This window comes from Hetaerina americana, unplaced genomic scaffold (assembly GCF_022747635.1).
Source record: "Hetaerina americana unplaced genomic scaffold, ioHetAmer1.1.p SCAF_9, whole genome shotgun sequence".
NCBI classification, from domain to species: domain Eukaryota; kingdom Metazoa; phylum Arthropoda; class Insecta; order Odonata; family Calopterygidae; genus Hetaerina; species Hetaerina americana.
The window spans coordinates 5,925,357-5,952,203 of record NW_027287538.1 but is presented as its reverse complement, the minus strand read 5'-3'; the positions used below and the strand labels follow the sequence as shown (position 1 = coordinate 5,952,203).

Sequence of the window (26,847 nt, the reverse complement as noted above, 5' to 3'; positions counted from 1 at the left end):
AGGACAGTGGAAAGTTACTTTGTATTCTTAATTTCATCATTGATGGATATCAATATTATGTAAACAGTTTTGCATCTCATGTGGAGGTCAGCTATTCCTTAGGTATTCTGCCCTCGTTTTGGTCACATTTATTTCCTTGTAGTACGATTACACATTTTAAACAAATCTTTACATGGATTGTTATACAGCATCAATCCTATTTTGGAACATTTGTAATAAGGTTAAATTTACATTAATTTTGTCTGGGTAATTTTTGTACAAGCATAATGAACGAGTATTCATTATACTTCTAATAAATGTGATAAGGGTAATGGCATAACCGTACATGTAGTTATGACTTCAGATTATAGGTGCTACATAGATTATTGGCCTTGTAAAGAATGTAGAAAGAAGAAAAATGAAGTGGAAGACAATGAAAGTAGAAGTTTTATTAATGACCTTGCATTTTTTTGGTGGAATTCCAAGCAGGAACGTGTGAGGAGGAATGGAAAGGAGAAGTACGTAAATGGTGTGTGGCTTGGAAAAGATACATATTGAGCGATAGTGGGACATTGACGTCTGTAATAGAGAGAGAAATACTTGGATAAGTGGAGAGGAAGGTTATAATTTGTTCTCTATCACGAATAAGATTTTTGAGAGAGGGTAGGCTGTTAAAAAGTATGAAGAAATGAACAAGTACAAAGAACAAACTAGAATTTTGCATTGAGACAGTCCATGATGATATGCATTAGTTTTTTCCGACTAAAACCTACCATCGACTCGGAAGCTACCTACAAGGACAATGAACATCATGCTTTTTCCCACCATAATATGTGCCTAAGTGCAACTTGCTCTAACACACACATATAAGATTTGTATAAAAAGTACTGGTAACAATTTGTTCCCGATGTGCATTGTGTGAAGTGCTGAATTAAGACAGTCAGTTGAGTTTGGGAATGATCACAGATGGTATTGGCATTGATAAGATGACAGTGCACACTATTATCATTGTAAATTTAAATTTGGCATTGCAAAAGTTTTGCATTAAACTCATCCCAAAGGCCTTGATGGACAACCAAGAGCAGGGGTAAGTGTCTGCTTTTGAAGTCCTTCTGCAATGGCACGGCAATGATTCCCCAACAGTCCCGACTTGGCTCCAGCAGACTCTTTCCTTTTCCCAAAAGTGAATCCACCCTCCCTCAAAGGACACAACTATGGGACCATAAGTTCCATCCATGTACACCCTTAAGGACCTTCCACCAACCAGGGTTGGTGGAAGCAGACCATCCTTTGAGTGGTGGAAAAGCCACTGGCAAAAGTGAGTTGACGCTGAAGGGATGCACTTTGAAGAATTTTGAGGCATTGTCAAAATATCTAATATATAAATAAATTATTTTTCTGAAAAATTTCCCTTTACTTCTTATACAAACTATATACATGAATCACACCAGCAGCATTGTAGCTTATTAAAACAGTGCAGTTAGAGCAATAAAATGTTCCATTGTTACCAAATGGTTTTAGGGAATGTGCAATGCATTTTTATTTAGTTCTCGACAGGTACAAAATACATTGTAATTTATGATGAATTATTACAGCACACTTTAAAAGTAGAAGAGTCATAAGCTTACAGTGTGTGACTGATACTAAATCATGTGATAAAGAAAGCAATGCATTAAATTTGTAGTTCACCCGTATGCATAACAAAACCAAAAGTTATAAGGAAATATATAAGGAAACAAGTGTAAATATGTATTGTCCATTCATGAGATTACTATCCATCATAGCTGAAACCAATATCAATACAATGCAGTAGAACTGAGATTGTTTAAAACTGACAAATAAAACTGCTCTTCTGCTATTATGTGTGTATGCAGATTTTTACAAAAATAAATTACATATCCAAGAAGAACTTTATGAACATTGAAAAAGACTGGATGCTCCCTCAAAAGTATTATACGAGTATATGAAATGTCAACTATTTATAACAATTAGTAAGAGTTAGTTTGAAAATCAAAAATGGTCAGTTTTATGGAGGAATAAGAGAATTTTCATGGCCAAAGTTTGATATTTTCTTTCATGGATGTTACTTGTTTTCAGGTTTTTGACTTTGAACTAAGCAGTGAAGACATGAATAAACTTAATGACCAGGACCAAGGCAAAGCAGGACGAATTTTGGATTTCTCTTTCTTCAAGGGGTATGGATTATTATTAGTATTACTATTTTAATATTTGAGAATATGGATAATTTATTTTACTATCAATATTAATTTATAGATATAAGCCCTTTTTTGGATGTAATTATTCATATTCTATGTGTGTACATCTAGGAATGCCAGCCACAGTTGTTTTTGTATTTAATTACCTAAAACCTTAATTTATCACTGGAAATACATGAAAATTTTCCACCCTTAAATTTGATGATTAGAGTAAACATTGGTAATTTTTGAAGCTTTAACATTGTAGCAGTTATAGCTGGCCACACAGAGATTTGAGGAAAATGGGCTATTTATTGTTGTAGCTTATAAGGCTTAAGAGTGACTTTTGTCTCTGCAACAGTGATGCATGTACAGGTGGAGGTTATTAAAAATGGAAGGCAATGTCATTTTCTACTATAGAGAAAAAACATTTGCAATTATCTCCTGATATATATTGTGGTGAATCTTGATTGGTTGGACATGAAAATACCTCCAGTCCTCCATCCTTTTGGTATGTGTTGTTTGATGATGGCATATCATGATGTTATGTAATTTTAGAAATTCATTTATTACAGAGGATATGAAACTGTGGTACTTTTGGCACACATTTGCCTTTTTCCTGATTTTATCAGTCACAAAATCCTGATTCAGACAATGATTATTGTTAGGTCAATATCCTTCATCAATGTATATGGTCCTGTTAATGGGGTACAATGTTGCCAACTATCATGCATAATTTTGTGAGTGTTAGAAATGGAACTTTTATGGGCGTTCATACCTATATCTGTAAAAATGTTAGTCATAACTCTGGATGGTGTAAGATGAATAGTTATAAGTTAGGAAGTACCTGTTTTGGGACTCACTATTATTAGGAAGGAAGGGGTTGAATTCCATTAAATTCAGTTACTCTGGGAAACCACTGAAAATACCTAGAATGGGGTGAGATAAATTATTCAGTGGCATTTTTTGTTATTGATTTAGAAATTAATATATATCTTTGCATGTTTGAAATACATCATTATTACTTTACTTTTCAGGGTGCCCGATCATCCAGAATATCCATTTTGAATGGCGACTGCATTCTGCCAAGGAAGTGATTTAATCAATTTGCTGTAAATTTTAAATTCATGAATCCATGTTTTGCTCATTAGAGAATATTATAGTGGCAAATTTTATGTTCTGGTTAAGCCAAATGGTCTAATTTAAGTTGTACCGCTTAATGTCTAAAAATATATTGTGGCTAGCAAAAATTTGAAGTTCACATATTTTTCAAATAATTTCTATTAAAATAGCGTGCACATTCCTGATCAATCGTGATATGCCAGTTGTAAAATATGAATGAGTTAGGTTATGATGGAATTTGAGTTACATTGTTTTTAATGGACTCTAAAAAATATATATATATATATATATATATATATATATATATATATATATATATAAATAAATGATACATGTATGTACCACATACTTAGTCAAAAGAAGTTGTAAAGTTACAATGCAATGCAATAACCTCAAGTTTTATTTTAGCAGTTACAATGTGAATATTAGGGTAGCACAAGAGTCCATTTATGCCTTGTACACCTGAATGACTTACTTAATTACATTAGGTCTATCAATGGTATTTAATTAATCCTTTTTATTGATGACACTACTGTATGATCATCACAAAAATGAGTTGTCAAAATTCTTGCTGGAAAATCTCTTCAGCCACCTTGTTAGCCTTCATTTCAATCTCTCAATCCTCTGCTGTTACTGTGTGCACCCATTATATGTGCAAGAGTACTAATCTGATTGTAATCTCACAAAAGCCTCGAAAGGCAGAAGCAACCACGACAGCAGCTGTGCAGAAGATGCAGATTAGGAATGAATTAGTTGGAAAAGGGATTTGGAATTTTAGACCGATCTTGAAGGAGGGAAAATTATAAAATATAAAGCGAGAGATGAGGAGAGAAAAATGTAGATGTTTTAGTTCTATGCAAGGTGAGATGGAAGGATACGAGGGATTAGTGGATTGATGGTTACAGACTAATATATATATATATAAATAAATATATATATATATATATATATATATATATATATATATATATATATATATATAGTAGAGGGGAAGAGAGCCAGCAAGGGGTTGCCATAATATTGAATAAAAACAGGGTTTACTCATTATGAATACATGGTTTAGACACCGCAAATGGTGATGGCCTTCATAGAAAATGTCCGGGGATTCTGGAAGTTATCAGTTAGCCTATATTATGTAGTAGTTAAGCACAGATTTAAGGAAGGTGTGATTAATTCACAGTTTCCCGGGAGTAGATGCTGATTCAGACTGTAAATTACTAAAATGAAGGGTAGTGTTCCATTTGGAAAGATAAAGCAGGGAAGACAGCATAAGAAATGGACTTTGGAAGCATTAACTGGAATTACAAGGAAGAAGTATCTTCAGGCTTAAGAAAAAATTATTAGTGAAGACAGGGAGCTGAGCACTATAGAGAAAAAATGGGAACAAATAAAAATATGGATATCAAAAGCCACAATGAAACTATAGTAAAAGTAATTAGGAAAAGGGTAAGGAAACCATGGATTACAGATGAGATGATTAGAAAGATAGTCAAGAGAAGAAAATGGAAGAATGAAAATGTGGAGTTAGGTAGAAGGAAGTATAAAGATATTGAAATGTAATGAAATAATTGACTTTGTAATTCCACACACTTTATTTAAAAACACACGACCCAGGTTTCGACGTTGAACGTCATCATCAGTTACGCCTGAGACAACAAATTTTATGAAGTATAAAGAGTTAATTACAACTGAGGCAGATCAAAAATAGAGAGAAAAAAGTTTGGCGGAGATGCAATGTGAGGACATGGAAAATTTACAGAGGAAGGGTAAAATTGGTGCGGTATGCAGGGGGGTTAAAAAATGTCAGGAAATAAGAAGGGAAAATCCTTGCAAACATTCACAGATAATTCAAGAAAAATATTAGTTGAACAAGATAAATATCCAAGAGAGATGAAAGGAATATAGGAAAGAACTACGAGGGTCATCCGGAAAGTAGTACCCGTTCGTGCCGCATGAAGTGCTGACGACGCGAGTAGCCGCTGCACGAGGTCAGATAGCTTCAGTGGCTTGTCTGCCTTCTCTGAGCCAAGTTGCGTGACGCTAGCATTGCCTGTGTTGTTTCTGTGATTGTTTACAATGTTTAAAAAAATTGAGAACGCCGCCAGTTGTGAAGTGAGGGCAGTGATTAAATTCCTCAATGCAAGAAACGTTCGCCCATGTGATATTCATCGCCAATTAAAGGAGGTGTATGGAGACAATGTAATGGACGAGTCGTCTGTTCGGCGGTGGTGTCGCAACTTCAACATGGGGAGGGGGAACACACACGACGATGAGCGTTCGGGGAGACCGTCTGTCATTACAGACCAACTGGTGAGCTCAGTTGACGAATTCGTGAGGAACGATCGGCGCGTCACAATTGATGACATCTGTGAGCATTTTCCAAATGTTTCTCGAACAATTGTTCATGAAATTGTTAAACACCATCTGCATTATGCAAAAATTTGTGCAAGATGGGTCCCTCGCGTATCTCAATGAGCTGGCGGCGAAGGACTATGCAGCAGGAATACAGAAACTTGTCACACGTTATGACAAATGCCTTAATTTGCTTGGAGATTATGTTGAGAAGTAGTTTAAAGTATCCTCTTTCAAATAAAATTTTTTATGTTTGTTAATATTTACTTTTGTGTCTTTATTTCACGAACGGGTACTACTTTCCGGATGACCCTCGTATATGGTAAAAACATTAGGCCAGCAAGGTTAGACATAGAAACTGCATATAACTTGGATGAGGATTTCTTTGAACCAGGCTTACTTGTTAGGGAGATAGAAATCATTTGAAATCAAATGAGCCATAGGGGTGGACAACATTTCTGCAAAACTGTTTAAAGATATGGGAAAATGTGAGAGACAGATTCTGGACTTATTTGTAGCATTTATGAGAGAGGAACTCGGTCAGAAGACTTTTTGAGATCAGGGTTAGTTCCTGATCAGAAAAAAGGTAAAGACTACATCGGGTGAAGATTACAGAACAATAAGTTTGATTTTGCATGCTGCTAAAGTGGTTCTCAGGATCATAAACGAAAGGATAAAGAGAAGGGCAAATGATTACTTAGAGGATGATCAGTTTGGCTTTAGAAAAGGGAGAAGCATGCATGATGCCATTGCAGTTAAGAGATCACTAATTGAGAGGAACATAGGATACAATCAGGACGTTTTGTAGATTTTGAAGAGATATGTTTGATAGAATGAATTGGGAAAAACTACTGACTATATGTATCACAGAAAATAGGAATAGATAAGAGATTAATGCAACCTGTACACGTTCAGTGGGCCTGTACAGAGAGTCCTAATGGGTAGTGTTAGGAAGAGGAGTGAGGCAGGGTTGTTCAATACATGTGTGGAGTAAATGATTGAAGAGGCATGGGAAGAACTGGAAATAAGAATGAAAGTCAATGTGAAATTCATAAAATGAGATTTGCTGATGATCAAGGTTTAGTTTGTCAGCCAGGGGATTGCAAGCATTTGAAAGTGCATTGTCTGTGCGATAGGTATGGAATAAGAATAAATGTACACAAAACAAAGGTAAAAAGGTTTTCAAGAGAGAGAAAGGCTAAGTTAAATATCAAATAGGAGTTCATTGACTTCACCATGTGAAACAATTAACCTTTCTTGGAAATATTTTGGATGGAAAGGGTCAAATTAGCAGGGACATACAGAGAAGAATTGCATTAGGCAAAGAAGCTTTCACAAGGAGGAGAGAATCAATGACAGGGACATTAATTAAGAGTGTTAAGGTGAGGCTCATTAAAACTTTGATATGGAGCGTAGTTATGTACGGCATGGAAACATGGTTATTGAAGCAGGATGATAGGCGTAAATTGGAGGCTTTTGAAATGTGTGTGTGGAAGAGGTCAAGTGGACAGACAGGAAAACAAATGAGGAAGTGCTAGATATGAGGCAGGAGGGGGCATTGCTGGGAGAAATCCTAGGGAAGCAGAAAATATGGGTGTAGAGCAATTCGATCGGCAAAGGGATGTTGAAGACTGTGATAAAGGGGAGAATGTTAGGCATAAGAGGGTTGGGCAGGAATAGAATAGGGCTGTTCGATGAAATGAAGAGAGGAAAGAAGCATACAGAGATGATGAGGAGCTTGTTATAATATTTGATGTCAGGTTATTTTTGTTATGAGAGGCAAGGGAATAGCTGTTGTACTATTTTTTAGCTTGGGCTCATGCAAAAACCTACCTTGAATGGTAGACTACCGATAATAATAATCCCAAAAAATTTAACTATCCATAATTACTCATCACAATGGAACTATGACCTGCACTTCTACCTGATTAACTTAACAAAAACTGCCAATGGATCTAGAGAGATCAGTATTAGACTTAATAATAAATTCTTAAAGTCTGTATATAAACTAGCAGCATCACATCTCAGAAATGCAGCTTGAAAAAATTGGCAACTAAGAAAATGGTATATCTCTGTTATTGAGTTCTGAATGATACTAAATGATAATGGTAAGGTAAGAGTTAGGTTACTGTCTACTTAACTTTAAGGGTACCATCTAAGGCCACCCCTTATGGAATATGGGATTGCTTTGACCCAAAATCTCCTGAATTTACATGGGAAATACCCTTGGTTCGGAATTATCACACCACAGAGATTGAGTGAGCTTGACTAGCAAGCAGTTAACAGGCAGAAAAATATAAATAATTAAAGAAGTAACTAAAAGAAGCAACTAAAACATGCCTCATTAAACAAGAAACACTAAACCAAAGAGCGCCATGTGGACATTCTAAATCCTAAAGGTCTGGAATTGGAAATGCTACCATTATAAGGCATGTATTTATTAATTGAGGCACAATATAACCAGTGAACACAGCCTCTTTGACTACAGGATAAGTGACACAGGGGCCATTAAACAGGGATGCAAGAATAAATAGCTAATGAAGTGACAACAAATATGAAATTAAAGGAATCAAACCAATATCAAGAAGACCAGCCAAAGTTGAGGCATCACAAGAGCACATTGAAAATTGTTGGATACTATCAATAGTCATCATCAGTATTTCAATCCTTGGATTGATTTTCTGCAGCCCTCCTAACTACTCTATTTAATGTCAATTCCCTCAATCCATGATACTGAAGGGGTATCCTTCTACGCTAGTGGACGTTAGGAAAAATTACACTCGAGCGTTAAACTCAACGGGTTTATTATCGAAACGGATTTACAGAGGGCGATCGTACAGCTTGCTTCTTCATTCGCGGCAGACTGACTCTCCCGCCCGACGTCCACCTTTCTCCGTCGTACCGACGCCGTGTCCCCCTGGTGGTACTTTCCGGAACTCGGAACAAATAAATTCCGCCGTGCGTTCCGTCTGCTCTCCTTGCGCCGCCACATCACCCCCTCTGTAGACTTTAGGCCACTAAAGAATGAAAAAGGAAGGATTAGCGAAAAGAAGTGAGATTCTATGGTACAAAATCTTCCAGGTGCTTTGGGAAATGGACCCTCCTCCCAAAGCGGGTCTCTCTCGGCTCTTCGGCAGGTGCAGCAGTGGTGGTTCTTGGGTGTGTTTTGTCCCGCAGAGATGCGGGTGCTGCGCTGCTCGTCCCGTCGTTCTCCTCAAGAGTGTAGGCAGGTTTTATGCGGTCGATTGAAATTGTTTTCTCACTACCTCGGACGTTGACCACGAAAAATTTTGGCTCTCTTCGGATGACCGGGAAGGGACCCTCGTACGGTGGTTGAAGAGTAACCTTTGTCGCGTCGTTTCTCACGAAAACGTGGGATGAGGACGACAGGTCTTGATGCAAGAAGACAGACTTCTTGCCGTGGCGTGACGCAGGAACTGGTCGTATGGTGGAGAAATGTTGCCGTAGCTGCGTGGCGAAATTAAGGTCGTCGTCCGCCGGCCGCTCGCTAGGGACGAAAAACTCTCCTGGTAGACGGAGTGGTTGACCATAAACCATCTCCGCCGGCGACGCCCCAATGTCTGCTTTCCAGGCGGCTCGTATACCGAGCAGCACTACTGGCAGGACGTCCGGCCAACCATCCGACTGGTGGCACATTATGGCTGCCTTCAGTTGGCGGTGGAACCTCTCCACCATGCCATTTGCTGCGGGGTGATAAGCCGTGGTTCTCAGGTGCCTCGAACCGGTGAGCCCCGCCAACTGCTGGAACAGATGTGATTCAAACTGTCGGCCTTGGTCCGTCGTAATCCGGAGTGGAGTGCCGAAGCGAGCCACCCAATTCCGAAAGAATTCCTTGGCGACCGTGTCAGCTGTTGCGTCCCTAACCGGGAACGCCTCTGGCCATCTTGAAAAACGATCGACACACGTCAGGCAATACCGATATCCCGCGGAAACCGGCAAGGGGCCTACAATGTCGATATGAACATGTTCAAAACGCTGGGTGGGCGGAGCAAAGCCTCCCACAGGGGACACTGTGTGGCGATGAATCTTCGCTCGCTGGCAGGGAATACATGCGCGTGTCCATGCACGACAATCCTTGCGCATCGAGGGCCACACGAACCGTTCTGCGACCAACTTGGTGGAAGCCCGTATTCCTGGGTGTGACAAGCAATGCAGCGAGTCAAAGACTGGCTTCCGGAAGGGTTCAGTTACATAAGGGCGGACTGATGGTGTCGACACGTCACAATATAACTGAAATTCACACTCGGGAATGCGCATCATTTTCAACCGGAGGGAATCGTTGGGCTGTTTGAGCCGGTCGTCTTCCGCCTGAGAACGTGCGAGGGCGCGGTAATCGATGGCACCACTCACAGCTTCTACCCTTGAAAGGGCGTCCGCGACTACGTTTTCGCTGCCTGACAGATGACGGATGTCGCTGGAGAACTGGGCAATGTAATTTAGATGCCGAAACTGACGCGGGGAACACTTTTCTGGTTTTTGGGCGAAGGCATAAATCAGGGGTTTATGGTCCGTAAAAATTGAAAATTCACGACCCTCGAGCATATGCCGAAAATATTTAACAGATTCATACACGGCAAGCAGTTCCCTGTCGTACGGGCTGTACTTTTGCTGCGTGGAAGTGAGTCTACGGGTAAAGAAACCGAGTGGCTGCCAACCGTTGCTCGTACTCTGCTGCAAAACTCCGCCCAACGAGGCGTCCGACGCGTCCGTAAAAAGGCCTAAGGGCAGAGAGACGTCTGGGTGCGCGAGAAAAGTCGCTTGCGCGAGGGCGTCTTTGCATTCATTGAACGCACGATCCAAGCCGTTATTCCATAGCACAGGTTCATTCCCTTTTACTCCCCCCCTTAGGACATCGTTAAGTGGCAGTTGGATTGCCGCAGCCTTTGGAATGAGCCGTCTATAAAAGTTAATCATGCCCAAGAATTGGCGCAGTTTTTTCACAGTTTCCGGGACAGGAAAGCACTTAATCGCATCTATTTTCGCCGTCGTCGGCTTAACCCCGGATGCACTGACACAGTAGCCTAAGAAGGACACTTCCGTCCTACCTAGCACACATTTGGCGGGATTTACAAGCACTCCGTACTCCCGCAAACGCGCAAATAGCTCACGTAGATGGCGCTCGTGCTCTTCAACGTCCATCGAGGCGACTAAAATGTCGTCTAAATAGGCGTACGAGTGGTCCAAACCCCTTAACACCTCATCGATGAACCTTTGAAATGTTTGGGCTGCATTTCTCAGGCCGAACGGCATGCACGGGAATTCAAAGAGTCCGAATGGCGTGATGATTGCCGTTTTTGAAATGTCGTCGGGGCACACAGGTATTTGATGGTACGCGCGTACGAGGTCAATACGCGAAAATACAGTCTTACCGGCCAGATTGTGCGCAAAATCGGCGATATGAGGCACCGGGTATCGGTCGGGAATGGTCCGCGCGTTGAGACCGCGATAATCCCCGCAGGGACGCCACTCGCCATCCTTCTTGGGCACCAGATGCAGAGCCGAGGCCCAACAACTGTCCGACCGTCGGACCGTACCGCTGCGTAGCATCTCGTCGAACTCCTTCTTGGCGATGGCGAGCTTATCTGGTGCTAGTCGCCGGGGCTTGCAGGCGACGGGGGGTCCGGACGTCACCTTGATGTGATGCATGGTCGTGTGCCGGGGCTCCCTCGGTGTGCCAGCTGGGCGAGTGATCTCTGAGAATTCGGTCAGAATCTCATGGAATCGAGATGATTCGATTACAGTCTTCACCTGCGGGACCGAACACGGCACAATGCGACCGCCCGTGCCCAACGACGTTATCCCATCCGTTATTCGCTGCCGGCGGACGTCCACTAAAAGGCTGTAAAAGGACAGAAAGTCCACGCCAATGATGGGCCTATCGACATCCGCCACGACGAAGCGCCAACGGAAGTCCCGCTTTAGGCCTAAATTCAAGGCTAAGTCTATCCACCCGTAGGTCTTTATCACCGTCCCGTTCGCGGCAAATAGCTGGTAGGTAGAAAGTGGCTGTCGTCCCTTCACCAGCGTACGCGGGTAAACGCAAAGATCGGAACCGGTGTCGACCAGGAATTCTGTCTTCGTCACCGAGTCCACAACATACAGCCGGCGAGGCTGGGGGCAGCGGGCGTCGGCCGCAATTACGCCCTGCCCTCGTGGTTTTCCGACTTATAGGCGCACGGGGAACGGCACTTAGTCGCGCGAGCACCAAAAGTAACATGATACCAGCACCACCTTGCATCTGGGGGCGCGGAAGGGCTGCGGGCACGCCGCTGTCGGCTTTTGGAACGTTTCCGTCCGCGAAAATCTGGACAAGAAGCAGTCAACGCGGCTACCTGTTGTGTAAGGGCCGCTATCTGACTTCGAAGTTCCTCCACTTCGGAATGCGGCGTGACACTGGCGACTTGCGGGGGGCGCGGCACCTCGTGCACCTTGTCGGCTAGTTTCGACAAGCTTTCCAGTTCCAGCGAGTCTTGTGAGGCCAGGATGGACTGTGTGTGGGATGGCAAGCGATTCATCCACAGCGTCTTCAGAAAGTCGTCTGGCACGGCAACGCCAGCCAACGTCCGTAGATGGCGCAAGAACTGGGATGGCTTCCGGTCCCCCAACTCCTCGTGCTCGAGGAGTTGACGTATTTTCTGCGCCTGCGAGACGGAGAGTCGTTGGATTAATTCCTCCTTGATCTTCTGGTATGGGTCTGCCCTGAGGGGATTCACAATAATGTCCTCCACTTCGAGCGCGTGGCGATTGTCTAACTGGGCGACCACGTGGGAATACTTCGTCGCCTCACTCGTTATTCCCGCTAGCGAGAACTGAACTTCCAGCTGCGAAAACCATAGAGCCGGCTTTTCTGGCCAAAAAGGCGGAACTCGCATCGTCACTCTGTTCACGATTGACTCCTCCGACCCGTTGCTTGGAGGCGGCATTTTGCACCACGTGGCGCTTCAAGTCACAGAACGAAAAAAAATGCAAACCTTAGCTCACGCGTGATCACGTCGGGGCCACCAATGAAGGGGTATCCTTCTACGCTAGTGGACGTTAGGAAAAATTACACTCGAGCGTTAAACTCAACGGGTTTATTATCGAAACGGATTTACAGAGGGCGATCGTACAGCTTGCTTCTTCATTCGCGGCAGACTGACTCTCCCGCCCGACGTCCACCTTTCTCCGTCGTACCGACGCCGTGTCCCCCTGGTGGTACTTTCCGGAACTCGGAACAAATAAATTCCGCCGTGCGTTCCGTCTGCTCTCCTTGCGCCGCCACAATACCTTCTCTGTTTTACATCCTTCTTAATTTGTCCAATGTGCATGTCTCTTGGTTTTCCTTGCAGAATATTTCCTTCCATTATATTCCTAATCAATCGATTGTGCCTCAATATGTGTCCAATCCATCTATTTCTTCTTTGCCATAGAGCTCTCCATATGAGACCCTCTTCTGCTCTTCTATATACTTCCTCGTTTGTTACTCTGTGGGTCCATTTAATCTTCAGCATTCTCCTCCAGCATCATGTTTCAAAGGCTTCTATTCTTTGCTGATCCACTTTTCCAGTGTTCCAAGACTCAGAACCATAGAGCACCATGCTTAACAGGGAAGTCTAAAAGAATTGCTTCCTTGTTTCCAGTCTTAGGTTTTTCGAACATGGTAATTGTCTCTTCTTCATGAATGCATTCTTAGCTTGAGCTATTTTTCCCTTGATGTCGGCTGAACTTCTTCCATCCCATGTTATGCTGCTGCCCAGGTAGATGAAGGATTCCACTTGCTCTAATTTCACCCCTCGAATTGTGATATCTGTTTTCAACTTCTCTCTTCCACAGACAAGGATTTTAGTTTTCTTCTTGTTGATGCTCATATTATATTCCCCCAGTATAGCACTTAGAGTTGCTTGCAGGTTCTCTCGCGTTACCGCCACTACTGCAATGTCATCTGCAAACCAGAGCATGTCGATTTCTTTCTTCTCCATTTACCTTGACTCCTTTGATACCCATTTCTTGTATTTCTTTTATTGCCTCTTCCAGATATATATTGAATATTGCTGGCAAGAGGTTGCATCCTTGTCTTTCTCCTTTGTTTATTTTGGCTTCTATTTTTCTTCCATTTTCTGTTTGCACTGTTGTAACCTGATTCTTGTAAAGGTTATGGAAAATTCTTCTGTCATTGTAGTCCAACCCAAGCGCTTCTAGTTTCTTGAGCATCTTGTTCCATTCGAGATTGTCCAAGGCCTTCTCCAAGTCCACGAATACCACATATAATGGCTTATTTACATGTCTCATTTTATTGGCAAGAACTCTCAAGGTGAGAATTGCCTCCCTTAGGCTTTAGTTTGTCAGTCAGCCAAGGGGTTGCAAGCATTGCTTAATTAATTGGAAATTCAGTGCGACAGGTATGGGATGAGAATCAATATTAATAAAACAAAGTTTATGTGATTTTCCAGAAAGAGAAAGGCCAACGTTAACATTAAATTAGGAGGGCAAAATTAGTACAGGTAGAACAGTTTACGTATCTCGGAAGTGTTTTGGACCAAAATGGTTAAGAGTAGGGATGTGAGGAGAAGAATTGCATGAGGCAAAGGGGTTTTCACAAGGAGGATGGAGTTGATGACAGGGATGTTGAGTAAGGATGTTTAGAAAAGGCAAATTAAAACTTTGATATGGAACATTATTCTGTGTGGTGCAGAAGCATGGTAATTGAAGCAGGAGGATAGATGTAGTTTGGAGGCTTTTGAAATGTAGGTTTGGAGAAGGATGGAGAAGATGAAATGGACTGAAAGGGAAAAAAACAAGGAAGTGCTTGGTATGATGGGGGAGGAGAGGAGATTGTTGGGAGTAATCCTAAGGAGGCAGCAGAAATCGATGAAAGGCAAATTTATAAGCTGTGGGATGTTGAAGACTGTAATAGAGGGGAGAATGTTAGATAAATGAGGAAAAGGAAGGAATAGGATAGGGATGTAGCTTGGGATGAAGGGAGGAAGGGAGAACACAGAGATGAAAAGGGAGTTGTTGTTGAGTAGGATGCTGGATTGTGTTTTGTTAGGATAAACAACATATTTACTTGGTAGTTGTGTCCATCCAGAGGCTACCTTAGCCAGTAGATTGCTTAAAAGAAATAATATGATTCCCATGGACTACTAACTCGATATGGTGGAAGGGGTAGTGCATTCTGAATTGGGTTGAATCAATGAATGCATTACAGGAAATGTTTTCATATCCCCAACCTGAACTTGTCAGATACTTCTCAGGTGTAAGTGGTAGTTGGAGAATGAGGACAGGTAGTATTATATAGGGAGGTAAGACAGGGGTGTCCATTATCACCCCAACTGTTCAATGTTTGCATGTAAGAATTAGTTGAACAGAAATGGGAAGAGTTGACATTGGAAATGAAAGTTGTTGGACAATTTAAAAAATCAGTTAAGTTTGCTTTAGGTTCAAGCTTTAGCTGGTCATATTATCAAGGGATTGCAAGTATTGGTAAGGGCATTGAAAAGCTGGTGTGATAGGTATGGGATAATAAATGGAAACGAAATAAATATTTTGCAGTTTTTGAGCAAGAGAAAGGCTAAGTTATAAGATAAAATAAGAGGACAAAAACTAGAGTGGATGGAATAGTTGGTTTCTTGTAAGTGTTCTTGGTGGTGGTGGGCAATTAGATGCCATTAGGAATCACCTACTTAAAATGGCATTAGCAGCCATTCCGTTAAGGTTAAGATGCCATTTATGGAAGCTATCTGAGTGTCAGGCTACTTTGGCTTAGACATAATGGTATTTTTTCACTTCATAAAAATTTATTTTTGACTAGTTCAATGTGCAATACATCATTTTCAAGTGAAGCTCTCAATGTACAGAGTCCGATATATATATTGAACATAGGAGTTGGGGAAACGAGGTTATCTCCAGGTGCTATGAGGGATTGGGGGAGAGGCAAATGGGAAAAACCAGAGCTTTTGAAAGTCGGAGGGATTGGAAGGGTTGGAGATTGAGAGCTTGTAGAGGAAGAGGGATGAACAAAGGAGTATGAAGAGTCCTGTCGGTTGTGATGAGATGGTGTAGCAAAAATCAGAAAATCAGCATTAGCAAAAAAGGCAAATAGATTGGTAATAGGATATTATAAAAAAGGAGAATGGTAGGTATACATTAATACCCTGAAACCTTTCAGGTAATAAATGAATGTATTGTAATTACTTAATGAAGGACTGTATTTAAAAAAATATGTTCTTTTAACTTTTAGTTTGCATGTACAAGCATTTATAGTCCATTTATACAGTTTTTGAAAGCATGAGACAGTGAAATAATCTTTGGTAAAGTGACACTGTTCAAACTCTGGTCCTGATAGGTAATTGTAAATACAGCAGTCTGTTAACCACAAGAGAGCGGTAAGATATAATAAAGTTTCCAACCAAAATGTTGTCATCTCAATATTTTTTTCAGATAAAATATATAGTATTAAAAAAATAGGAAATATTTTCTGTTTAATTATGTCCACAAATGTGTGTTCATTGAAATATATCAGCAAAACTTTTTTTTTGCTCTACCAACCACAGTTACCAATACAAAGGTTGGTTTCATAAGTTAAGATAGGGCTGACCTAGAATGTAAACTTAAAATGGATGTTTCTATGGTTGTGTTCCAATGGAAAACAAAAAAAGCTGGACCACAAACTTGATTGGCACTGGGTTTGTTGAAGGGGGGAGGTAAAAACAAGGCCACAAGCCAGAGGAAAATGGAAAACACACCTCAGTCACCAGGGTGTGTTTGGGAAACAGTGACCCCCATGTACCCCAATCATGCAAGAACAATGCAAAAATAAAAAAAAGGAAACAGGTCCACAACCACCCGATCACTTGGGTGTATTAAGTAATAACAGTCACTCTTGTGAATTGCATTCACGCACACATTTAGGGTTTGCAAGGATATCTCCTATGCCAGGGACTTGTAGATCTAATACAGAAATGAAAATTCATGGAAAACAAAATAAAATAATCAGAAGGAAAGGATCCAAGTTCAAGTTTGCCGTCACTTGAGCATGTTCGGAAGCAGGGACCTTTGTAAATTACATGTATTCACACTTTTGGAGTTTACAAGGATTTTCCTATGCGTGACCCAGATGAATACAAAATTATAAAATGAATGGACCCAAGTTCTCGCTCATTCAATCAATCATTCAAGTGTGTTCGGAAACAGGGACCTTTGTCATTCACACATACTCACACTTTTACATGAGACTCCAGACAGCTCCAGAAAACGAGTTTGAACATGAGGGTGACTGTTTCTCAAGCACACTCCATGTGACTCAGGGTGTGTTTTCCATTTCCCCTGGGCTTGTCAACTTATTTTTGCCTTCCCCCAAAAAAAACCCAGTGCTAATCAACTTTATGGTCTTGGGTTTTTTGTTTTTATATACTTACCTTGTACTAAGATCAATGGTATGTGAAATTTACACATCATGGTAGGGAAGGGATGATTACGTTCCTTGTTCTGACAATAGTTTCCTGGGAAGATCTGTTACTCAAAGAATCACACAGCTTGGGTAAAGAGGATCATCTAAAATTGGTCATCAGCCCAGTGCCCCAAAAGCTCGACTACCATGACCCTCTTTGTTTATAAGAATTAAATATAAGACCAATAGAGGAAAAAGGTTTTGAGCTTCAGAGAGAGTAGTGGCAAAGCGATTCCCTTGGCTATAGCCTGAAGTTATAGAATCATGGGGATTGGGATGATTTGGTGGTTAATGTGTACTGGCTTCCTACCCAGAGGGCCCAGGTTCGAATCCTGGAGATTCCAGATGTTTTTCAGCGGTATCTTGATCCCTACTTGTGGGGCTTTGTGGGGAGCACTTTCAGTGAGTACGCCGTCTGTTGAATGGGACATTAAACTGTTTGAACCCTTGGCACCTTTCGTCATAGAGTAGTCTAATGCTGACACCGGGTTTCTCTCCACCCTACCTCCTTTCCCATCCATCTGTAATGGTGTAAATGAGCTTAGCTGTCGGTCGCCTCCCTCAAAACTATTATTACTATAGGTTCACCAAGAAGAGGTACAGAGGAGTTATTAATCATCGTCATGGCCATTACAAGTACACTCTAAAAAATATTCATACAGGTAGGTATGAAGATTTTTTTCAATATCACATGGGGAGTACATACAACGTACAAAAATTTTTATTAGAACTTTCTTGACTTTTAATAAACAATAATTTTATGTATTCATTTGTAAATGCTTACTCAATTTCTACTTTACCAATTCCTAAATGTTTGGATATTATCCTTTCTGCTTTTCGCCCTCTTGGGATGTCTTGGGTTTTTCCATTTTCATATGTACATTTCATTCATCCATGTCTTTCAGGGTATTCTTCTAAGCTCGATAAATCCTTCTCTGATGTGCCAAGTGCTTCTTCATTCAATAAGTTTTGATCGCAGCTCCAAATGTTATCATACTCGTTCCTAGATTATGATTTTATTTGGTTATCAGTTATGGGATGATTTTTATACTCCCTTTAAGATACTAATTCATATTTTCTTTTGCCTGATTCAATATTATACATAAGTAACTATGACTAACTCACCAAAGAGTAAACATTTCATAAGAGTATTGTAGCTTCTCCAATATAAATTTCAGAGGCCATCATTCAGTGCCGTAGAAAATGATTTGGATTAGTTCTCAGTTATAATACAAATGATGTGCCTCTAGAAGCTTAAGCACGAATCTCTCCGCAGTGATAGCATCAAGGTATAAATTGAACTGAAATTGGTTTCACATGTTACGTGTTTCTACACACACACACGAACACGCACACGAACAAACACACGAACACACACACACACACACACGAACACACACACACACACGAACACACACACACACACACACACACACGAACACACACACACACACGAACACACACACGAACACACACACACACACGAACACACACACACACACGAACACACACACACACAACACACACACACACACGAACACACACGAGAGAGGGCGGTTCAATAAATAGCCGTGTTTGACGACAAAGGGCGTTCCTGAGAGAAGTTTATGTTATCATAGTTTGCTACATCTATCAAACGATGTCGAAACAAATTTCAGACTGATTTAAAGGTTATTTTGGATTTGGCATCCATTCGAGTAAGACGTTTTTCGTGATTTTCGCTAAGATGAAAAAAGAGTAGTATCGTCCGGTAATTCGCTTGCTGTTTTTGGATGGGAAGAAATGCGAGGAGATGAAAGCAAATTTGGATGCTGTTTATGGGGACACTTCGCCATCTATGACCACAGTTAGATATTGGTTCAACGAATTTAAACGTGGAAGAACATCTGTTTTTTGACGAGGAGCGACCAGGACGCCCGGCAGACGTGGTTACCGAGGAAATCATTCAAAAAGTCCACGCCATGATTCTCGCTGATCGACGAACGAAAGTGCGCGAAGTAGCAGAGGCTGTGGGTGTGTCGACCGGAACGGCAATTAATATTTTACATGATAAGTTGGCGATGAAAAAATTGTCGGCCGGGTGGGTGCCGCGATTGCTCACGGTGGACAACAAGCTGATCCGGCTGTCAACTTCGAAAACTGCATGAACTACGTTATGAATTGCTGCCGCACCCCCCGTATTCACCCGATCTGGCTCCCTTTTAAATTTAGCTCAAATGAGGAAGTTATCGCCGAGGCAGAGGCGTATTTGGGAGAGTTCGACAAATCCTATTTTTGAAGGGGTTAAAAAAATGGCCGGAGCGTTGGGGGAAGTGTATCTTTCCATATTAAGTCTGTGTTGAAAAATAAAAAAAATGTTTTTGAAAAAATAGTTTCTTCATTTCTAACACGGGTACTTATTGAATCACCCTCATGTATATGTATATATATTGAATACATTTATAGATATTTTGAATCTAATAAGTTCTATCACAGTGGTTCTATCACAGTATATGTGATTTATGCATCTTATTGTTGGTGAAATGGACCTTAGGTTTTGGCAAAATGGCAGTAAGATTAGGTAGATAAGTTGCCAATGGCCAATGATTGGTCAAAATTACAATCCCACTGTCATTGAACATTGACAATCCAAAAAAATACATGAATCTCATCTTACTGCCTGCTGGATGCAGTTTATAGGAGTCTAGGCAGGCACAACACTATCATTCATAGTTTTTTGACGTACTTTTGGTGAAATTTTACTGTTGAAAGGGTAAAATTGATTCAAACCAAGTTACATGTTTTTATTTTTTTGTATTCAAGACACTTGGAAACTTTTAATAAAAAGTGAAACACAGAATTTATCAATTGTAGGAAGTCACAGATAGGAAGCGTTGAATTCTTGCGTATTTTTGCTTTTGGTTCATTCAAAGTCCAGAGGCATTTCTGCTAGTGGGGGTGAATTCTTTGTCATTTGAATTGTATCTGGGTAAAGTCTATGTTTGGACGATAGGTTGTTCTCCCTTAAGAACTGCTGTACTCAGTAAAAAAAAAGTACCTAAAGTTTTTCAATACTCAGGATAGTTAATCATTGCACAGTGCCACAACTCCACTTGAATTCTGAAATCAATATTTACTGCGGGTCCTTAAATATTCGTTGGAGTGGTCAGACACAGCTTTCAGGTACGTCATTGGAAAGAAGCTGCTTCTCAATGTAGCTTCCATTTAGTTCATATGTGCCAAAGGAACTTGCCTGGTCACTTAACTTTCTTCTCGGAAGTGAGTATGAGGTTCGGTCTGGAGGTATGGTGGTGATAGCCTGTGAATAAATACCAAATGAGCTGATTAACGAGTTGTAATGATATATTTACCATCTCATTCTAAAATTCAGAGAGTGACTATATTTTAAAGGAATTGTCACAGCCCACATGTTAGAGATATGCCTTTGACATTCCTGAGAAACTATGATACATCCTTGTGGGATCTTAATTAATTCTTTGTTGATATTTGCAACTATATTTGCTGTTTGTCAGTACCTTCTCCTGTTCTTCATATTGAACAACTCTTCCCTTGGCCAATAAAACTCCTTATCTTCCTTACGACACCCCATTTACCCAATGTTCTATCTTCTATCATGCCTAACATCTTTCCCACATCAAGACCCACCCGTGCATCTCTCACCATTTCCATGACATACATGTTAAAAGCATTGATGGCAGTTTATGATCCAATGAGAAGATTTATTCATAAGTAATGAGGATGACCCAGTTACCCCCACATGCTACTTACTGCCTTACTCTTTCTCAATATCTGCCAGGTGAATAACTTCCCTGCCTCATCTAAAGTAATGGGTGTTGAGTCAAAATTTTTATCTCTTGTCAACCTTTTCTTCCCATATTGCAGATCACATTTTCCCAGTTTCTAAAATATGTTTATCTATATCCCCACACTGCCCTTTCTATTACTTCTTCTTCCCCCTAATCATTTTTCAACTGAATTTCGTATTCAGGGTCCCGATAAAGTTTTTCTCCCAGTTAATGCATATCCATATTTGTCCATTGCATTCTATATTTTCCCTTATTCATCTTTTGTGTGATTAATATTTTATGTTCTTTATTGTAAATAAAATTCATTAAACCACCTCTTTCAATTCCATCTCTTTAACCACTCGGATAATTTTATTTGTGGTATCCTGATATCTATTTATTTCTATTGATGGTTGCAGCCACTGTATTTTACTTTTGGTTCGTTTTATTCCTTGCAGCCATTATTATTCTTAACATACTGTTGTTAATTACTGCCACCATATTTAAAATACATTTGCTTTCTGCATCTACACCTCTGCTTTCTTGGTAAATGTGAGGTGCTATACTATTTTAAATGTATTTCTTATCATAGAAAAACTTTAACTATTAGATACTTTCCTACATCCCCAATATTTTCAATTTATGCCTGTGCTGAAGAGTACATCAGATACTATTCATTTCTAAACCATTTATCCTGCCCATCTTGGCTATTTTCTTACATAAGCCATTTCTTTTTTCTAAGTCACAACTGAACACTCATTTCTGTCTTTCCCTTCAAACACTAAGACATTCTGATCCTAAATTTTCTTAGTTTATTCCTTCAAGCAGAATTCTTCATTATTTCTGAAAGCTGATAAGATAATGTTTTTATTCCCAGTTAATATTTGTCAGCATGAAAATCTGTATTATCTCCACCAAAAAATATGTAGGATCCGTTTTTATCTCCTATATTGATATTCTGCCATTTTCAACCCTTCTCCTCAGTTTTTACAGCACTATGACTAGGCCAGGTTGAAACCTCTCTCCAGCATTATAGATAATCTTTGCTTCAGTTACTTTCTCCATTTTACTCATTCCATATCATATAGATCCCTGCCCTCAACATCATCCTATCACATATTGTGACCTTATGGTAGCTGCTGTGATCCCCTACAGTGTCTTCTATCCCATTGCCATTGACTAATCTGTGAAGGGATATGTTATGATGATGATTATTGAGGCCTTATCTGCTCGGTTCCAAAAGCCACGAACCCAAAGGGATTTTCCCTGCGGTTGCCAGGGTACAATACTCTATGACTGTCTTTCATGGTGCCTTGTAAAAAATAATTTATGTCCTGGTTTCCCACTGCCTTCATCATAGTGTTTTTAATATGGCATTATCACTCTAAGTTGGATTACCTATGTCAGACTCCTGCGCTTTGATCTACCCAGCATGAGTAAGGGTATTCCAAATTTACCCTCTTACCAGTCCAGCTCCGGCGGTCATCAGGATGTGCAAACTCTTCCAAAAATATAATATTCCAAAGTTATATGTAGTCCGTAGTCAGGGTGGAAGGGAAAACTAAATGAGATTTGGGTTTGTGTATGGTACATTATTATAGAAAATAAAAAATATTATAGAGGTAAATGAGTGATGAATGAGCGCATGAATGAAATAAATGATGATCAATATCACCCAGGGACTGAAATACTCTAGCAGTTGTTCATGTAGGTACAATTGTGGGAAAATACATTTTTATCACAAAAATAATGTTGCTATTTTTATTATTATTAAGTAATCTACCAGTTAAGGTCAGTTTTGGATGGACACAACTACCAAATAAATATTTTGTGACCCCTACCAAAACACAACATCCTAATCTACATCAGGTCCCTCTTCAGCTATGAGTACCTTCTTCCACCCTTCATCCCGTCCAACATCCCTATCCTGTTCCTTCCCTTTCCTCTTTTGCCCAACATTCTACCCTCTATCACAGTCTTCAACATCCGACTGCCGGTCAATACCCCCTTCATCCACTTTTCCTGCCTCCATAGGATTGCTCCCAACAAACCCCTCTCTTCGCCCACCATGCCAAGTACTTTTTCATTTGTTTTCTTCTCTATCCATTTCACCTTCTCCATTCTTCTCAACACCCACATTTCAAAAGCCTCCAGTCTACGTCTATCATACTGCTTCAGGGACCACGTTTCCGTGCCGTCCATAACTATGCTCCATTTCGAAGTTTTCACAAGTTTTTTCTTAACATCCTTACTCAATATCCCTACCATCAACTCCCTCCTCCTTGTGAAAGCCTCTTTGCCTAGCGCAATTCTTCTCCTTATGTCCCTATCACTTTGACCGTGTTGGTCCTAAACACTTCCGAGAGGCTTAAACTGTTCTACCTGCTCTGGTTTTTGACCTCCTATTTTAATGTTTAGCTTAACCATTTTCTTACTGGAATATCGCATAACCTTTTTGATTCTCATCCCATATCTATTGCACTGGATTTCCAATTCACTCAGCAATACTTGCAACCCCTTGGCTAGCTGATAATCTAAAGTTTGGTCATCAGCAAACCTGACTGATTTTAGGAATTCCCCTCTGAATCTCTGATTTTACAAATTCCTTTCCATGCCTCTTTAATCATATCATCCATAATATTGCAACATAAATCTGTAATACAAGAAAGAGGCATATATATTTTCCTGGAACAAAAAGTACAAATAATGATGATGATAATAAACTAAGGTGAGAAACTAATAGTGTGAAAGAAAAAGGAGGAATATGCAGTGCAAGGGTATAGAGAATTTTCAGAGAAATGGTGAAATGGGTGGCCTGTGCATGGCAGTGAAAGCACTATCAGGAAGTAAAAAGTGAAAATATATGTACACTGTCAAAGACACAGCAGGGAAGTTATTCATCTATCAGGAAAGATTTAAAAGAAATGGAAAAATGCAAAGATAGGTTTTACTGTAAACATGAGGCTAGTAAATTTATGCATAGAAACAAAACATGACTGTAAGGATTAATTATGGCCAGGAATATGTATTTGACTGACAGATAGAAAAGGTGTTATGAAATGAGAGGAGGCCATGGGAATAGATGACATCCCTAAAAACTACTCAAGGATTTAGGAATAAGGAGAAGACACAATATGTTATTGACTAATTTGTGGTATTCATGAGTTAAGAATTATGCAAGAAGATTTTCTCAGATCAGCAATAGGTCCCACCTCTAAAAAGAGAAAAGGAAGCTGTATTTTTTAAGAATTTGGAGTAATATGAGGGTAGTTAGAAAGGTTCTAGGAATCACCACCAGGTGCCAGCGCTAGTGCAACAAGTTTCCAGCATAGTAATTGGTAATCCTTCATAAGTAAATATGTATTCCGCTTCAGTGCTTTAGGAAGAGATCTGGGGTGCAAATTTTCTGGTGTGCAAAAGGGATTCTGCAGATAGATTATCTTCCTAATGGTCAAACAACAATGGTTGGACAATATTATGCTAACCTCTGGGACCAACTTTTCTAATTACCTTCATAATTGTGATATCCCATGCACCTGAGGTGGTATTCAGAGGATCACAATAAAAGGATGGAGAAGAAAGCAAAGGAATACTTGGAGGATGGTCAATTGAAGTCCAGGGAGGGGGAGAGGCACCTGTGATGCCATGGGAATCATGACGTCACTGATGGAAAGAAATATGAAGTACAACCAGTGTGTATTTTTCATTCCATGAATTTTGACAAGGAATTAGATGGAGTTGATTGGGAAATAATAATAATTAATAAGTTACAGACGATAGTAGTATATTGAAGGCATATCTACAACCTGTACATAGTGCTCAGATGCAAATGTAGATGAGCTGGGACGGGCAGTGTCTGGAGGGTGGGTAAAACAGGACAGCCCTTCATCCCTTACCCTTTTCAACATGGTATTCGTGGAGGAATGGTGAATGAAGCAAAAAAAATATCTGGAGATAGGAATGAAAGTAGGCAGGGAATTCATTCAATCATTTCATTTGCAGATGATCAAGCTTAAATTGGCCAGCCAGGTAAAGGATATTCTCATTGCATCACATTGAATATTCAAGGCAACGATTGCTGATTGTGTAAAATATTCAATGTGATAGGTATGGGACGAGAATCAACTTGAATGGAATAAACGTTTTGAGTTTTTTGAAAAAGAGAAATACTAAGTTAAGTGTTAAAATAGGAGGGGCAAACCGAGAGCAAGGTGGAAGAGTTTATCTATCTTGCATTGGACCAAGATGGTCAAATTAATAGAGGCATAAAAAGAAGAATTGCAATCAAAAAAGAAGCTCTTATTAGGGAAACAGAGTTGGATGCAGGGTTGTTGAGTAAAAATTTTAGGAAAAGATTAATGAAAGCTTTGATTTGGAGCATATCTTTATGTGTGTGAAAACTTGGACACTGAGGCAAAATGATGGTGATTGGATTATTTTGAGATGTGGGCATGGAAAAGGATGGAAAATAAAACAAACAAAAAGAGCTAGTCATGGCATAGGAGGAAAGAAGGTTACTAGGATAAATCAAAAGGAGGAAGTATGTCATCTTGATTGGCAATGGAATGCTGAAGCCTGTGACAAAAGGGGGAATGGATGTTAGGTTGTGATGGAGAAAACGGATAGAGGCATTGTATTGGTGATAGAATGTTTGCAGAATTGAAGGGTTTATTGTGCAAGGGTGTCAGGTTGTGTCTTTTTAATTGAGGCTAAGACATTTAATGAAGGTTAGCCACTTTCCATCCAAAACCTGCCTTAAATACTAGAATGCCTAAAAAACTATGAAATCTATGAAATTTAAAATCTCTCTCTTAAGGCAAAGCAAAAATAATCTGAAATTTAGAGAGAGAAACTTATATTTTACCAATCACTTAATTCATCATTCTACTAGATCTAACTTTATATTTCTGGATTTTTTTAAAGCGAAAAAAATATGATGATTTTCCAAGGTTAAAGAGTAGATGTTGCAGCTAAAATTATATTTTTTTATTTTTTGATTTTATACGTCCATTCTATTATCATTAAACGCCATTCTAATGGTGCTACCAGCCAACTATTTTTCTGCTCTTTCCTTCAGTATCTTCCTGGTTTTGAGGAAGAAAGAATTTTTATGAATTATGGAATTTTACTGATTCTAACATACATATTTGCATTGAATATTATAATTATGCATTAAAAAAGAAAAAATATTCAGAAAATCAGTACATTTCAAACTATTGAGTCATACCTGGTTTATGAGCAACCATTAAAATATTTATTATGAATTCCTAGGCCTAATATTTTTTGGTAATTGCTAACTTTGGTCCTTGCCTACCTGTAAATTCTCTGGCATAAGATGTTCATTCAGACAGTTGGTTGAGAAGACTCCAGGAGAATGCATGATTTGGTCTGCTGGCAGCGCATTAGTTATTGAAATTCCGTGATCCTTTTGTATTCCTCCACAGTGTCTTAAGGGATAACTAAGTTCAGGGCTTCCTACTCCTGAAAAAATTGCACAAAAATTTCAGATTTGAGATTAGGAGTTTTAGATTCATGCTTCTGATTTATTTAGTTGGTGGCAAAGTCTTGAGATTTCGGGAACTGTACAGTTCTCTTTGCAGTCCCTTAAAAACTTTCCCATCTTTTTAATCAATCTTTATATCAATGTATTATTCTTTTGCAGTGCTGTTTTGATTCAAAAAAATAGACCAATCAAATTCAAATGTTTAACTTTTGGCGGAACTACTGTACAAGTATTATTGATTTCCTCTTTTCTGCTATCTCTCCAGTAAATATATTGTAAGCTTGTAATAGTTCTAATTCAATTATTCAATATAAAAATTTTTATGCCCATGTTTTTTCTCCGCCTATTGCCAGAATCCTTGTCTTTTACTCCCTTTCCTTCATTTTAACCCATAGTATTTCTTTGAATTTTTAACTACTTTGCTCATATTCATCTAAAACATTCTGAATAAGTCTAAATATC

General features: G+C 39.8%; 2 protein-coding genes across 2 annotated transcripts in view; one reads left to right on the top strand and one right to left on the bottom strand.

Annotated features, from left to right (window-relative positions):
- The window catches only part of LOC139698658 (1,5-anhydro-D-fructose reductase), a 31,192-nt gene extending 27,759 nt beyond the window's left edge, over nucleotides 1–3,433 (top strand). Inside the window, exons 6-7 of the mRNA XM_071597517.1 lie at nucleotides 2,077–2,174; nucleotides 3,212–3,433. Coding sequence (XP_071453618.1) covers nucleotides 2,077–2,174; nucleotides 3,212–3,242 — 129 coding nt within the window. The 3' untranslated portion in view covers nucleotides 3,243–3,433. The remainder of the gene's footprint in view (nucleotides 1–2,076; nucleotides 2,175–3,211) is intronic.
- Nucleotides 3,434–19,929: 16,496 nt separating this feature from the next.
- The window catches only part of LOC139699004 (nephrin-like), an 874,868-nt gene continuing 867,950 nt past the window's right edge, over nucleotides 19,930–26,847 (bottom strand). The window contains exons 13-14 of the mRNA XM_071597999.1: nucleotides 26,197–26,363; nucleotides 19,930–20,395 (exon numbers count right to left, since the gene is read on the bottom strand). Of these exons, the coding sequence (XP_071454100.1) occupies nucleotides 20,243–20,395; nucleotides 26,197–26,363 (320 nt within the window). The 3' untranslated portion in view covers nucleotides 19,930–20,242. The remainder of the gene's footprint in view (nucleotides 20,396–26,196; nucleotides 26,364–26,847) is intronic.